At 54.8% G+C, this 15,771-nt stretch overlaps 1 protein-coding gene across 1 annotated transcript; it reads right to left on the bottom strand.

The window, feature by feature from the left end:
• Positions 1 to 2,942: 2,942 nt before the first annotated feature.
• On the bottom strand, positions 2,943 to 14,390 carry CC2D1B (coiled-coil and C2 domain containing 1B). The gene is made up of 24 exons (XM_040978542.1): positions 14,307 to 14,390; positions 12,846 to 12,919; positions 11,687 to 11,840; positions 10,750 to 10,856; positions 10,267 to 10,419; positions 9,922 to 10,047; positions 9,631 to 9,790; positions 9,330 to 9,517; positions 9,121 to 9,196; positions 8,886 to 8,996; positions 8,675 to 8,805; positions 8,443 to 8,515; positions 8,183 to 8,319; positions 7,685 to 7,802; positions 7,431 to 7,603; positions 6,986 to 7,111; positions 6,504 to 6,562; positions 6,307 to 6,423; positions 5,988 to 6,061; positions 5,826 to 5,884; positions 5,600 to 5,651; positions 5,074 to 5,173; positions 4,828 to 4,918; positions 2,943 to 3,966 (listed from the first exon to the last, which is right to left on the bottom strand). The coding sequence occupies exons 2-24, from the start codon at positions 12,900 to 12,902 to the stop codon at positions 3,838 to 3,840; spliced, it is 2,571 nt and encodes an 856-aa protein (XP_040834476.1). The 5' UTR covers positions 12,903 to 12,919; positions 14,307 to 14,390; the 3' UTR covers positions 2,943 to 3,837.
• Between the last annotated feature and the right edge of the window lie 1,381 nt (positions 14,391 to 15,771).

The raw sequence follows: 15,771 nt of genomic DNA, 5'->3' as shown, positions 1-15,771 counted from the left end.
GAGGCAAGGGTGTGGAGAGCAGATTGCATTCCACAACCACTTCTCTAAAGATTTGCAGAAGTGGCTTCTGGGAGCCCACTCTGATCTATGGGCTTCTAAAGTGACCCTTCTTAACAACAGAAACATCCAGGGTTAACAGAGACAGCCAGTATTTTTGGTGTGACATCCAGCTTATTCTTAATATACCACAGACATCTGGGGCTTCTATGGGGGAGAAGATTCCACTACCTGCTCAGCTAAATACAACTTGCCATTTATACAGAGCTTCTCCTTAGCTGAAAAGATAGTTGCCACTCTGGTAATCTTTAAAACTTACTGGATATTTACCAAATGCTAGATGTTTCTTCATCAGCACTTTGTAAACATCAGCTACATTGTAGAGGTAGAGGTTTTACCAGCTTCATTTCCCCTCTTCTATTTTCCCTTACCCACAGTGGTTCCTAAACACTAGTAGGTCCTACTTTCCAGTTGAATTTACCTCTACTACCACTAGTCATCTAAGAAAAAACTATGCATCTAGAGCATTTCCAACAAGGAACAGGCTGACCATTGTTTCTGCAATGTTATGATGATAGGACTCTTAGGGATTGTATACATAGAAGGGCTAAGCACTAGAATAAAAATGATGCCCACAGAGAGGCTGATGGTGCTGGACCAGGTGTCCACTCTTGATATACTAGTCTTCAGCTGCATAGCTTCATCCTGGAAGCAGCTACCCTTAGAGGGGCACACCTTTTAGGAGCTTCCTAAAACTTTGGAAAACAAGCCACTGAAATTTGGAAGCAGGGACTGGCATGAGCATGACACAGCAGGTAAACCAACTGCCTGTGATACCAGCATCCCATGTGGGCTCCACTTCCCATGCAGCTCCCTGCTAATGGCCTGGGAAAGCAATAGATGATGTAAGTGGGGCTCTTGGGCCCACATGGAAAACCCAGATAGAAGTTCTAGCTTCAGCCTGGCTCTGTCCTGCTGTTGGAGCTGTCTGGGAAGTACACTGGTGGACGGAAGCTCTTCCTTGCTGTGTATCTTCAGGGCAGGCATCTGGAATGGTGGTTAAGATGTCACATGCACACCTGCATCCTCTATCAGAGGGGGTTCAAGGTCTGACCATGCCTTCAGTTCCAGCTGATTGCTAATGCATATCGTGGGGGACAGCAGGTGACATCTCGGGGAGTTGGGTCCCTGCCACTCATGTGGGATGCTCAGAGTGGGACACTTCTGGACACCTGGTTCAGCCTGGCTCAGCTCTGTCTGTCATGGGCATTTGGAGGTGAGCCAGTGGATGGGAGCGCACTTTCTCTTGCTTGCTGTCTGCCTTTCAAATACATGAAGAATCTGGAAGCCTTGATGCAGGCTTGAGGATGGGGCTGTGAGAAAAGAAAATAATGTTCAAATTACAAGAATCTGTTCTTGGTGATCAAGACTTCCTGACTATAAGGTAAATTTCTTGTATATATTTAGTTCACTAGGTCAGAACAAAGTGTGCATTACATTAGATCAAAGACTGTAAAATTCTGAGATGATTTGGGTCATAACATTCCCCACTGCCTGTAAGTAATCTCCAATGTTTAGACCAATCTTAAGATGAGGCTGGGTCAGGCCCCTCCCTCTACTCATGCATGCATTGGCTTTTAAGAACAAAGGCCTTTTAAGAACCTCATTGTCCAAGTTGTGGGCGCTTTGTCAGCCTGTTGAGGCTGTTTTTCAGAAGTAAGAAGCTGTGAAGCCAACTGACAGTGAACAAATCATAAAGGAAAACTGGGGCTAAAGAAAACTTCCTATTGAAATAGAACATTGCCAGCAGAGGCAATGCATTTGGAACTTTTCAGGAAAACCATAATGATCCCAAACCTCTTGGCACACATAGGGTTAGATGCCAACAATAAGGGGAGGACCAAGTGGGGTCAGGAGCCTTCTGACAACCCCTTTGCTCCAGGCCACCTTGTGAAGGCCAGCAACCTCTGTTTTCATTCTAGTATCGGTGGCGCTCATCTGATCAGGAAGACTGGCCAGATAAGGCCACTGATCTGTAGATCCTCTTGTGTGGCTTTCAGGGCAGGGAAGCATGGGTCAGCCCTGTCAGCCCTGAAATCAAGACGTGCAGGAAGACTCTGCCTGAGTGGCGCATAGGCCATGCTGGAATCCGCAGTCAGCTCAGTGTGCCTGCTGCACCGACGGCCTTGAAAACAAAGACCTTCAGGATGCTCTGTCAAATTTAAGCTAATCCTATATCTGCCACTCCAATAAAAATAAATAAATTAAAAAAAAATTAATCCTTCAAAAAATGGAAGGTGGGGCCCAGCGCAATGGCACAGTGGTTAGGGTCCTTGCCTTACACGCCTGGGATCCCATATGGTCGCCGGCGGCCCCACTTCCCATCCACCTCCCTGCCTGTGGCCCAGAAAAGCAGTTAAGGACAGCCCAAAGCTTTGGGACGCTGCACCCGCGTGGGAGACCCGGGAGAGGCTCCTGGCTTTGGATCAGCTCAGCTCCAGCCGTTGCGGCCGCCTGGGGAGTGAATCATCGGACGGAAGATCTTCCTCTCTGTCTCTCCTCTCTGTATATCTGCCTTTCCAATAAAAATAAAATAAATCTTAAAAAAAATTAAAAAAAAAAGGAAGGTGGAGAGAGGGATGTGTGTTTATTCCAAGAAATGTACACAATTAGTTTTGAATATTAAATCTATTAGAACTACAGATCCCTTCATTGTCTCCATGCATTGAGACAAAGAAGTCTGAAAGCAGAATGTCTCAGTCTTTCCCCTGCGCTGCTCTGGAGGAAAGGCTCCCCCAGCCGCCCTCTGTTAGGGCATCTGCGCGGCAGCCAACTTGGTCAGCAACCAGTGTCACTGTTACTCAGGCTTTTAAAATGTACAGACTCTAAAATCTCCACAGCAAATTACACTCGGCTTCTTAAATAAAATGGCCACACAGACATACATATATATATATATATATTTTTTTTTTTTCCTTCCCCCTTTACCCAGGAACAGTCTTATCTTAAGTGCAAGAAAACCAACCCAAGATACAGCCTTCCCCTTACTTCCCACCAAGTAGTACCGAAAGGTTTTGTTTACTAAAGTTCACTGGGAAGCAGGAAGGCTAGTACAGCAGCTGTTAGAAACCAAGGCACAGGCAGAGAGCTGGGTGAACCAAGTTGAGGTGACAGGCTGGCACTGCCTGGAGTCACAGGTTACTGTCCCCACACTAAGCAGAGGAGGTTCCTGGTCACTCTCGAGTTCTCCCATCCCTCACAGTTACAGCATTTAAAGGCACATCCAGAAATGAAGCCACTGGGGCTAGGGCAAGCTACACACAGTTGCTGTGCAGGGTTAGGAGCTGAGGTCTCTGGCACAGAGCACTGAGGGTATCCTTGCTTAGCCCAGACTGGGGGGAGCAAGACGCAAGGGGATGGGGACTGCAGTCCTCCTGGAAGCCAGCGTATGTCTGCGCCAGCAACAAGAAGCCAGGGCCGGTCAGTGATGCTCAGCAGCATCTCGTGCAGAGGCCTTTAGCTAGCAGCACCTGCACAGTCACTGCCTGACCACTCCCCGGTGCTGACCACCTGCCACAAAGGGGCACGAAGCATGGTTGTTAGGCTGACCCATGGGGGAACTGTGGATTTCAGAGCATTTCCTGAAGAAAAACCTGGGGGTGGGGGGGGGGGGAACACCTTTCCTACCCCCGCAATAAGGGGAACCTAAAAAACCCAGCCCACGGCCCTGCCCGCCAGTTCTGCCTGTAGGTCTTAGGCGTGCATGAGGATTCCTGGGCTTTCCACACAGGCTGAGGCAGCGGCAGGGGGCAGAGTGCGGAGAGCTCAGAGCTGCCCACCTCACAAGCCTCGTGGCTCTAGGATCAGCCAGTTCTCGGTGACCACCTGCACGTCCTGGCCGCTCAGAGGCTCCCGCAGCCTCGCCTTCACCTCCAGCTTGCCCCCTGTGGGCTTCCGGCCATCCAGCACCTGTGAGGAGCATGGAGAGAGAGATGAGAACCAAGGGAGGCAGGTTGTGAGAGGAGCCAGGGGTCCTGCACTTACATACAGCAGACTCCACTTCATGCCAAACTTGCCTTCCCTCTGTTGGAGCGGTGATGCTTTACTTCTTATTTCAACAATCAATACATAAAGGCCACCAGCTCTAACTGTGGAGAGGAGACACCTGGTGCTCTATTGCATCCGTGTCTGCCTCTGTCTCCATGACTAAGGAGCAGCTGAAAGCCAGGGAACCCTGCCCTCCCTAGGGGTCCAAAGGGAAGTAGATCACTGGGTGGCAGGTCAGCAAATCCTTCCTATCTACCATGCTACTCTTTTCTAGGCTGCAATGCAATACGGTGCTAGAGCCTTGAGGAGTCTGTTCCCTCTCTGGGCCAGCACAGACTAGGCCCCAGCAGACAGGGAGCTGCGTGCTGCAGCAGGAGAGGTCTGTCAGTGAGGGTCCGGTCCTGTGAACTCTCCAGCTTCAACGCCTTTGTCAGAGGCAAGTTCTGTGAAATCCTATGATTCTACAGCTTAAGGAGCTATCTGGGAAGCCGTCCCAACAGACCAACTGCTTCCTGTGGGTCCCCAACCTGGACATACTGTATCAGTGTCAGATCTGGAGCTCATGCCATCAGGCAACTGTGCCAACCACAGGTCACATTCATCCATCATTGTTAGATTTGGATGTGCACTTGCAATCTGCAGACTGAATTTTCTGATCTTGTAAACCTCTGTGAAACGGAGATACCACCTACTGAACCACACCTGTATGGCTACAACAGAGACTGGCTTTCAGCAAGCACTGGCTCACACCGAGTTCTACAACTTGCCCACCCCGGGCCCTACCTCCACAATCTCTCTGATCTCACACTCGGTCTCCAGCCGCTCCAGTTTCAGATGTGCTGTGCCAACCAGCTTGTCACTTCTGAAGAAGGACCTGAGGATCCAAGAGGCAGCAGAGAGATTGGCTGGAGAAGGCGGCCACTGGTTAACTGAACCCCACGTCAAAGTGGCAGCAGAGGCGGCAGCTGTGATGTAAGCACCATTCCTGCCTCCCAGCCCACCTGGCAACAGGACCCACAGGATCCTCACCCTTTGTGGAAAATCTCAAACTTGATCCCTTTGCTTTGGATCACCCTCCTGAAGCCCCGGTGGTTTCGGTTGATGTTTAATTTGAAGAGCTGATCAAATTCTACAAGAGGAGGAGAAGGCAGAGGGGGTTAGCTCGTGGGGATTTCCTGAGCAAGTGGGAATGGAGGCCCAGGGCCAGTCTTGCAATTCAGGGTGCCTGCCACCAGAGGGTGGTGGAGAATCCAGGTCCTGATGGACCCAACCATTAGAGATTGTTAACTGGGAAAGCACTTGGAATTTGGGATAAGGATTCCTGTGTTAAAGTTCTACTCCTACCATCTCTGTATGCTGAGGTCCTAGGCACGTCTCTTACTTCTCTGCCTGTTTCCCCACCTACATTAACAGTATTACCAATATCTGCCTCTTATCACCTACATGGAATGAATCAAGTAATGTAGCCAATCTGAAAGCACCATGCAAACCACTCTGCCCACAGATATCAAGAGTTAGAGAGAGGCTAGAGAGGACCCCTGCGGCCCTCCCTCACCTGGAGAATTTGTGTTCTTCACCACAGCTGTTTTGCTTTTTTGGGCCTGATCCTAAAAGCCAAAGGGAAAAATATGAAAATAGTTTGAAGAAATGGATCAACAGGGACAGGAACACTACAGAGCATGGGCCGGAAGTCTCCCCAGCCCCCCCTACACCTATGCCTCCCAGGGGCGGGCAGAAGTTGAACCCCCATTCAGAGGAGTCTACCTGTACCCAAACCTCACCGAGTTAGGGTAGTGAAACTCAAAACGCACAAAAGCATCCAGGTCATCAGGGGTCACCCCTGTGAGGGAGAGAAGGGGGTCAAGTCAGGGTGTAGACAGACGCCCAGCAGTGGGTGGAGCACACGCACACGAGGTTCCTGAGAGGCCGAGACCCCGGGCTACCTGGTGGAGCCGGGAGGTTCATTCCCCGAACAATGATCAGGTGCATTTCTGTGCTGCTGAGCTCTGAGAAGATCCTACAGCCAAGGAGAAAGGAAACAGGGCTCGGTGGAACCAGATTCCCACTTCAGGGCCTGCCTGGCTGGCTGAGTGGTAACCAGGGGCAGTGTGGAGCCACAAGGGAGATGCTCATCTTGACCAGAAGCAGCTCGTGAGCTCCTCATGGATGGGCAGGCGCCGCCCCACCAGCGCCTCACTGCGCTGGCTGCACCCTCTGACCCCACACCTGCAGGGAGCCACTGTTTCCCTTAGGCTTTGGCACCTCACAGTCTGGAATGTCTTCAGCTCAAAGTGGTGGCTGGGAGGGTCAAGGCCCTGGGCCTGGGCCAGCTGCAGCATCTCCAGCTGTCTCTTGCGGTCCTGAGCGAGCTTCTCAAACCTGGTATGCCCGTAGGGATACATGTCAGCACAGCAGGGCATGCCCTCTGCTCCGACCCCCAGCCCTGTCCTGGCACTTACCGGGTGGTCTCGGCCACATTGCCCTGGTGCATGAACTGCTTGGAAAACAGCAGGCACTTCTGGAAATGAGGGCCCACAGTGACTCGGGAGCCCACTCAAGGCTCCAGTTTTCCTCTGCAGCCTCACTTCTGTCCTCCCCAACACATATGCCAAATCCTGCCAGTTTTCTGTCTCCTTTTACTCTCTCCCCTTCTGAGAATAGCCATTCCCCAAAATCCATGTAGCAAATTCCTGATCTTCCCTCAGAATTGGGTTTAAGCATCCCCTTTGAAAGCAGAATTCCCCCAACAGACAGCAATTCAGCCAAACACACCATTAAAGCGCAGGTCAGGGTCACCTCCCACCTACAAAGTCCCTCTCTCCCGCCACCTGCCTTCTGTTGTTTGACCTTAACAACTGCCCTGAAAGAGGGTATTTTCATCCTGTTTTACAGAGGTGGCCAGGGGCACGGAAAGGGAAGGGAGAGCTGAGGGCCTACTGACCTCATGCTGCTCCAGAAGTATCTTCTGTAGCTGGGCGTACACCTCCTCGGCCTTCTGGGAGAGTCGCAGCTCCTCATGGTGGATGAGGATGAAGTCACCCTCCTCATCTGTCAAGGGTGAAGGCACCTGCCAGGTCACAAGGCCCCTCGGGCCCCAAGAGTCAGATTACTCCTCTACGGAGACCCAAAAATGCAGAAATCCACACTGAATTCTCTTCAGCTTATAACCACCATGACAGGAGCTCACTGCCCCCCACTGACCTCACTCTACCATCTGACTACAACCAGCCGAACCCAGGGCAAGGACAGAATCACAAAAAGGCTCTTTCTAAGCCGTTAACACCCTATCCAAATCCCACTGCTTCCCAGAAGCTGCCCTGGTGTGATGGCCCTGCCACGCACCTTCTCTACCCAACAAGTCATGGGCCTGAAAAGATGACACTCACCTGGGACAGGTCAACAGGCCGGCCAGCTCGGGCCTGGATGATCTGAGCGTCTAGACACTTGGCCACCCGCAGGTGGGCCTTGGCCTGCTCCAGATCCTGTCTACGCTTGGCTTGCAGAGCTGCCCGCTGATACTGCAGTTTTCGTGCCTCCAGCAGTGCCAGCTGTTCCCGCACTGAGGGGGAGTACCGCTGGTTAGTGCCATGTCTGCCCCTCCCAGGACCCTGCACTCCAATCCTGCTCAAGCCCGACTCACCAGACGGACTCAGGGACTCCTTGGAACTTGAGGCCTTGGGTCCAGCCAGGGGCCGCGATGAGGGGGGGAGAGGCTGCGCTGGCTTCTTGGCCACTGGAGCCTGGGCTGGGGTCTCACTCTGCACGTATCCAAGAGGTGGTCACTGGGGACCTCACCAGGGCAGCCTCCTAGCTTGGCTCGCAGGACTGTGGCACTAACTTACGCACACCCCTGGGTGAGCATCTCCCCCTCCTGGGCCCTATGCTAAAAAGTTTCTCTGAAGCTCTCTATCCTGGGCTCCCCTCCCATCCAACAGCCAGCAGGGTCTTGGGTGGAGCCTAGGCTCTGGAATCACAAAGACCTCACTCAGGATCCCAGTCAAGGAACCCCCCCCCCCCGCCCACCTCTGTGAAACTGAAAAAATGCACTCTTGGGCTTGTTAGCAAGGACAACAGAGTCTGGGCTTTCTCAGCACTGTCCCACCCACCAAACACTAAAGTCTTAAGCCCTTGGACCAACCTCGTCCTCATCCTCGTCTTCATCTGCCAGGGCTGTGTCATCTGAAGAGGCCAGTTTCTGCGCAGCTGCCAGCGTTGCTGCCATTGCATCCTCCTCTGTGCCCACAGTGGGCTGCAGGCCAGGGATGGGGGGAAACCCTGCGGCATAGGGGGAGCTGGCAGGGGGCGGGAGCAGCCTCAGGGCAGTACGCGGCTGCTGTGGGGATGGGATCGCTGAGAAGTCATCTTTCTATCCTTAGTCCATGGACCAAGCCCACTCACCTGGAGGAACAGGCAGCTCAGCAAAATCCACCTTTCGTCCTGCTCGGTGTAGTCGAATGGCATCTTGATATTGCTGCAAGGGTGGGAAAAGGAGGACGTAGTGTGGGCACAAGTCTGTAGCCTTCACACCTACCAGGACAGAGAGGAGGGACAGGACTGGGGAAGAGCAGGGTGAGCAACCAGCCGCAGGAGAGGCCAGCACGGGCAGGTGGCCGTGGGGTCCCAAGCTTACCTTGGCAATGCGCTCATGCATCCGGGCCTTCCGTTCATCCCCACTGGCCCGGGCCTGGACGCTGGCCTCCCGATACTTGTTCAGCCTCTGCTGCAGGGCGTCCAACACTGTCTGTGGCTCTGAAGGAGCTGCTTGAAGAGGGAGGAGAGAGCACCTGTTCTGCTTGCCTCTTACCAGGTGCCCCACCACCAGTCCCATCTTCCTGTCCTACCTGGAGTTGCTGGGATGTTGGGAGCCATCACTGGCTGCACTTGTTCCACCACTGGAGATCCGAAAGGGGGCTCCCTGGGGGCCTTTGAAGTCTGTGAGAGAGCTTTCAGGTCTGAGGGACAGGGATCAAAGGTGTGGATGGGAGTGTCCGGCCAGCCCCAGGCCTGAGGATCTGCCCCACCCAACCCAACCTCACGCCACAGCCAACCAGGTCCCCTCATAATTCCCATACTGACCCTCAGGGGCGGGGGGCATGGCACTCAGGTCCACGGGCTGCCCCTTCTCCAGGGCCTCCAGGACAGCACCAAATCTCTATGAAAAGAGAGGCACAGCAACCTTGACAGCTGTCCTCCAGCTGCTCTCCCTCGGGCCAGCCTCAAATCCAGTCCAGCTCCTTAGCCAGGCCTCGGGCTTTAGCACGTGTAAAGCGAGCCAGATGTTATACCTTCCCAATCCTCATGAGCTCCCGGGCCCGCTCCAGATCTCCAGCCCGCTTGGCACTGAGGGCGGCCACTTTGTACTCTCTCTGTCGGGTCATCAGCAGATTGCGGGGGTCAGGCTCTGAATCCGGTGCCAGTGTGTTGGAAGTGCTGCGGTTGTCCAAGAGGCTCGTCTCGGGGTGGGAGGGGTCATCTACAGAGAAATAAGGGGCATGTAGGTCAAAGGAGGAGATGCTGGGGCAAGTGACTGACAGGCAGGCCACGGAAGCAGGACAGGATCTGGGGGTTCAGATATCCTTCAGATACCTGGCTCCGTGGTGGTAGGAGCAGGGGGTTCTGTCTCCGAGGTCCTGTGGGCAGTTTCCAATGGAGCCAGAGGCCTCTTGCCTAAGGCCACTGGAGGTGGAATCTCCTCCTCATTGATCTTCCTGCCTCTCCTCACAGCGGCCAGCTGGGACTCCAGAGTCTGAGGGGCAGAACTAGTCCAGAAAGCTGGCTAGCCTGGATAACCCCTGCCCAAAGGCAGGCCCCGCCCCTCCACAGGTGCACCCTCCTCCTGCACCTGTCGCACAGCCGCACTCCCAGAGCCCTGCTCACCTTCAGGCCTCGCTCGCAGCGCCTGGCCTTGGCCGCTTCCCCGGCCTCCTTGGCACTGGCCGCTGCTTCCCGGTAGTTGCGGATCCGCTCCTCCAGCATAGCCTGCAGCCCCTGAGGCTCTCCGGCCTGCAGAACCTCAGCTCAGGGCCTGGCCACTCCAGGGCCAGTCCAACCTGAGCCCTTCTCTCATTCTGAGAAAGCTGTCCAGAGACGGAGCTCTAGGACTCCACGTGAGCCTGCCCCACACCCACAGGGGCAATGCGGATGGAGTTCAAGGGCCTGCAAGCCATGCCCCACACCTGCACCACACAGCCACTGTGTGGTGGAAAAACCTCCAGAACCCACCTGAAGCTCAGGAGCAGCAGCTGTCAGGGCGGCCTGCGCTGGAGGGGCGAGGCTTTCTTGTTCCTCTTCGGGGGCAAGGCCTGGACTGCCTGCCTCCTCACCATCCCCCGGCCCCACCTCTTCATCTGCACCCAGGACCTCCTGCAGCTCAGTCTGGTGACACACAACAAGATGCAGGAGATTGGGGGCCCCACTGTCAAACCCAGGATGGGAGAATAGTGAACCCTTTCCTGGTATCTGTCACTGGGTCCAACCAGCCCCCTGAAACCAACAAAGACTCCACATCTGAGACTCCGCAACTGCACCACTCAGAACAGAGGCCAAACAGAGAATTTTTGCCGGACACAGCTGGGAAGACATGCCCAGGTAGGGTAGGGCAGGGCACTTAAGACACACCAGGACACCCGAGACCTCCTCTCTGGAGCCTTGGTCACAGACCCGGGCTGCTCTGTGAAGCCCTTGACACCAGCCTGGCAGACATACCAGCAGGTCTGCATCCTCCTCCAGCCCATCCTCTTCGTCCTCCACTTCTTCCACATCTCGCATACAGTCTGCTGCCAACTTCTCGATGTGGGCCATGGGCAGGGGGGCTGGGGAAAGAGGGGCAGGGTAGCTCAGATGAGGCCCAGGGCAGTGAGGCAGAGTCGTCAGCACACTGTATTGGCAGACATTCCCTGGCAAAGATGCCCCTCTCCCACACTGAGTCCCACCAAGAAACCATGCCTTTGTACCCCAGATCCAAAGACCCTCATCCATCTATCCTCCCACGCCTCCCAGCAAGCAACAAGCAGCCCCTCTGTGTTCTGTCGCAGGTAGCTAGGTATTCATGTTCTGGCTATAGCAGTCCACGTACTCCCCCCAACAACCTGCCACCTCAACATTTAATCCCCCTGGAGTTTTATCAAGTGCTGCAAGATGGGGACTATCACCCCACTTCATACATTGGATGAAGTGGAAACTATCAACAGACACCTCTAACACCAGAATCCTGGCTGGGGCAGAGTCAAAATTCAAACCCAGTGGGCCACTCCCCAGCCCTCCCACTCTCCCCAGCTAAGGGACCCATGGGACAGAAATAGTTCTCTGAGGGATCCTGGTGAAGAGAGAATTTAGATCCCTAGATCCTCCCAGGGCCGAGGTCTCTGGACCCATCTGGGCTACAGCGGAGTGCATGTGACATTTCTGTGGATTCTGTTCTACCCCACCCTGCTTTTAACCAGTCTGGCCAGGCACAAGAGTCAGACTGTGAAATGGGTCTGTCTGCAATGGAGAGAGGGAGGGAGGCCCCATCACCAGGTGCAGGGCCATGCCACACGGCCTCCGGAAGGGGATGCTGTACCAGGGAACCCAGCCCCCTTTCCGGCAGACACAGGCGCCCACCCGGGCCCCAGCACCCAGCCAACCCAGAGCCCACACTCACTCTGCCTCGTGGGTGCTTGCTTCCTGTCTGTGGTCTCTGCTTCCCCGGTGAGGGCAAGCAGCTCAGCCTCCAGATCCGAGTCCGCTTCATCCCCTTCGGTCTCCTCAATCCCCAGCAGCATGTCCTCCGGGCTGAACTCCACAAAGAGCCCCAGCTGAGAGCAGAGAGGGGCCGGGCCCAGCTCCGCATCAGGCTCGCTGGTTCCTTTACTCTGGGAGGTCCGGCATGCAGACAGGGCAACTAAGGACTGCGACACTGTCCCTTGGGACCCTACCAAGAACCAGCACCACTCTACTGACCTTGGTCTTAACAGCAGTAACCGTCACAGTGCCAGGGAATTAACCTGGTTCATTCTCCCAGACTGAGAAAGGACTTCATTTTAAAATTGTGGCAAAGTACACAGACCATGAAACCTACCATCCTGACCAGGTTAAGCACACAGGTCAGCAATACTTGTGCCAGTCACCATTATCCCTTCAAACGGAAACTGCACGTGAACACTCTGCCCCTTCTCCCGTCCTGGCACCGCCCTCCGCCCCATCTCCCTAGCCATGACTGTCCAAGGTAGGGACAGTGCCTGTTGATACCCCACAGTCCCGATGAAGTGGACACAGCCTTCTCTGTGACAAGGCCAGAACTGAAACCCAAAGTGCTCACTCGTGCCGAAACCCCACCCCCTGCCTCACCTGCCTCAGCACAACTGAACAATGAAAGAAAGGAAGAAAACTGGGGGCAGGAGGGCCCCGAGTCCTTCAGCAGCCGAGCCCTCCCCCTGGCCCCAGCTCTCAGGCCCTGGCATCCTTGGCGGATATGCCAAGCTGTGCCCCTCAAAGGGGAAAACCCGAGAGTGCTGAGGTCCCATCAGGAGACACTATGCCTCAGCGGTGCCTCAGCGGTACCTCCCCGTCTCCTGGGTCACTTGCACAGAGCAGTCATGGCCAAAGAACATCCAGGTTCAAAGCCAAGAGCAGGTCTTGGGTTTGCTCTCCCTATGGTGGACAGCAGGGACAGTCGAGGGCCCTAAGGGCACTGCCACTGCCAGGAGGCACCACTCAGTGTCTCTGGGCTAAGGAAAGCACTGGTGCTCCCGTCTGCCCAAGCTGTGGGGAGACCTCCGAACCCTGAGGTGGCCCAGAAGTCAAAGAGGTCATGACCATACCTGCTTGGCAGCTGCCACCCCCTGGCCACTGGCCTTCTGACGTCTTGGCCCTGGCATCCTGGCGGCCTAGACACCTGTCAGGTGGGAAATGACATTTAGGCACTAAGCAGCCAGCTGGCTCCAAGCCGCCCACCCAGGTGTGCAGCCCATGGCAAGCTGGAGTTAGCTTCTCCACAGGACCAAGTTCAGGGATCCAATGCCAATGGAGTGACAGTGTTGGAACCAGCCTCGGGCAGAGAAATAGGACAGGCTCTGCCTCTCTTCACACGAGTGTGAACACATAAGCTCAAGTACCCCAAGGATGGGCAGACTTGCAAGGCCGATTCTGGGAAGTGACTCGATTCAAGGTGCTCCCAGCCTGTGTAGGATCCACAGGATTCCAAAGCAGCACTGGCCACACGTAATTATTTTAACTCAAGTGAATCAATCCAGATCCTCAGCCACGGTCAAGGTGGCTACCACTGGAAAACACACACACACACACACACACACACACACACATACACATATATCACCTTCTTGTTACGTCAAGAAGCCGGGGTTAACACTGTGACCTGACACCATCATTCATAGGAGTGTGTGTGTGTGTGTGTGTAAACGCGTGCGCCCAGGGCACAGCCCCCCAGTGCATCTCTCAGGGTCTCAACTCATCAGGAACATTCAACCAGTGCAGGCAAACTCAAGCCGAGTGCCACACAGGGTCACTCCGGGGACAGTGGGGACCCCAAGGTGGGCCCTAATCCAGCACAGGCAGAACCTTTGTGCTGAGTCATGAAAGAGTCAGGAGTGGGCGGGAGAGTAGGATTCCAGGAATGCTTCTGGGACCTGCAGAGGAAAACGTTTGGAACCACTGGGGCAGAAACTGGAGACCAGAAATGGCACAGGTGAAAATGTCCATGGGAGCAAGGGGGCAAAAAAAGGAAAGCTTTCAATCCCAAAGAGGCGCGCATCAGCCTGCGGGGCGGTGGGAGAGAAGCCAGGCGTGGGGTGCGGGGATCCCGGGCCCCAGAAGGCAAGGGTACAGGAAGAAGGAGGGAGGTGAAAGCAGGAAGCCGCCTCGGGCCCGAGCATCTCCCAACCGTCCCGGAGGCGCCGCGCTGACAGGGCGCGGGGTGGCTGTCCCCGAGGTGGAGGGCCAGTCCAGAGCTGGGACGCACACGGACGCGCTCTCAGAACCGGCAAGGGGTGCTCGGGATGCCGCCCGGTGTCGGACGTCGGTGACTCTCGGGTCAACTGAGGCGGGGAGGAACGAGGGGGACGGAGCCCAGGGACCCTCACACACGCCGCGTCTGCGGCTCTGAGCGGGTGCCAGCCCCGGGCTCCGTAAAGACGGGCAGCAGGGACCCCAAGGAGCAGCCGAGTCGGGGCGCCGCGCCCGGAACGGCCCTGTCCAAGCCGCCTGCATCTCCCCGCCGACCCCGAGACCTCCCCACGTCGGGAGGCAGATTCGCGGCGGCATACCTCGCTGCGGACGCCAATCAAACCCGGGCCTCGTCCCGCCCGGCACGGCCCGGGGCGGCGGGGGCCGCAGCCACAGGAAGCGCCCGCCCGGCCAGCCGCTCGCGCCTGACACGTGACCGCACCGCCCGCAGGCCGCAGTGCGCATGTGCGGGGCGGGGCGCTCCGCCAGGTGACTCCGAGGGCTACGTGCGCAATGCGCAGGCGCCTTCGGGCAGGTAGCGCGGGCCCGGCTGAGGGCGGCTGGGGCGCTTCCGCCCGGTCCCCGCCTGTCCCCGCCTGGTCAGCTGCTGTCCCCGCTCCCGGCGAGGCGCCCTGGACGCACGGCTGCCTGACCAGTCCGGCCCGCGTCGTCTTTATGGGGACGCTCTCCCGCACCTACCCGATCCTGTTTGTAAGCTTCCCCCATGCTGATACGTATACACCTTACAGGATTTCATTTCTACCGGGCAGTCCACAGTATGAAAATAAGTCATTTTCCCACGGAGATGCCATTGCAGCGACATGAACGTCCTGTGCGTGATTGCTGTGCCTACACGAGCTACGTACATACTTAGGACTAGAACTCTTGACTCAAGGATTTCTTGCATTTTACCATTCAAATGGTCCACAAACTAGGTATCTGTTTCCTCTGCCATCAACAGGGGGCATTTTGGATCAAATTGTCAAAAACAAAACAAAAACAAAACAAAACAAAACCGAAAAACCACACTTACAAATGTTTCAGTAAAAACATTTTCCTACACTACATTACCACACTCATAAAATTTAACATATGGTACAATTCAGGATTCCATTTATAAATACATGTTTAAGATTGATTTAATTTATTGGAAGGGCAGATTTACAGAGAGATATTCTGTCCACTGGTTCACTCCCCAAGTGGCAGCAAAGGTCACAGCACAGAAGATCCGAAACCAGGAGCCTCTTCCGGGTCTCCTATGCAGGTGCAGGGTCCCAAGGTCTTGAGCCATCCTCCACTACTTTCCCAGGCCACAAAGCAGGCAGTTGGATGGGAAGTGGAGCAGCTGGGGCATGAACTGTGCTCCATTGGGACCCCAGAGCTTGTAAGGATTCAACCAGAGACATCAGAGACATTGTGCTGTGCCCTGGGTGGTTTTTTTTTTTTTTTTTTTTTTTGTCTTTATAAAGATCTGTTTTTTATTGGGAAGCAAGAACCGGTATGTAGCTCTCATGTTTCTTTTCTTATCATTTAAAACTATCTAATCCGTGTTTGGAATTTGGCTTTTACTTTGGTGACATAAGTACTTTCAATGAGAACAGCAGTTAGGAGTATTTTTCCGGTAACTTTCATAATGTTTACGTTAATAGATTCAGGACAAACATTTCTGACACAACCACTACATGGATGAAGTTGTATATCCCTCAGTGCCCCACAAGAAGATGTGTTTATCTTGTTTGTTTCCAGGTAAATGTTGGAATTAAGTTGCAGACTCATCTGAGAAAC

Source organism: Ochotona curzoniae, unplaced genomic scaffold (assembly GCF_017591425.1).
Source record: "Ochotona curzoniae isolate NIBS_2020 unplaced genomic scaffold, NIBS_Ocur_1.0 contig_291, whole genome shotgun sequence".
NCBI classification, from domain to species: domain Eukaryota; kingdom Metazoa; phylum Chordata; class Mammalia; order Lagomorpha; family Ochotonidae; genus Ochotona; species Ochotona curzoniae.
This window is presented reverse-complemented; position numbering and strand designations above follow the sequence as displayed.

Coding starts and splice junctions, on each gene's coding strand:
- CC2D1B (XM_040978542.1), bottom strand. CDS start 12,902: ATGCCAGGGCCAAGACGTCAGAAGGCCAGTGGCCAGGGGGTGGCAGCT. Junction 11,841..12,845: donor GGGTGGCAGCTGCCAAGCAG/GTATGGTCATGA, acceptor CTCTGCTCTCAG/CTGGGGCTCTTTGTGGAGTT. Junction 8,806..8,885: donor CAACATCCCAGCAACTCCAG/GTAGGACAGGAA, acceptor TCCCTCTTCAAG/CAGCTCCTTCAGAGCCACAG.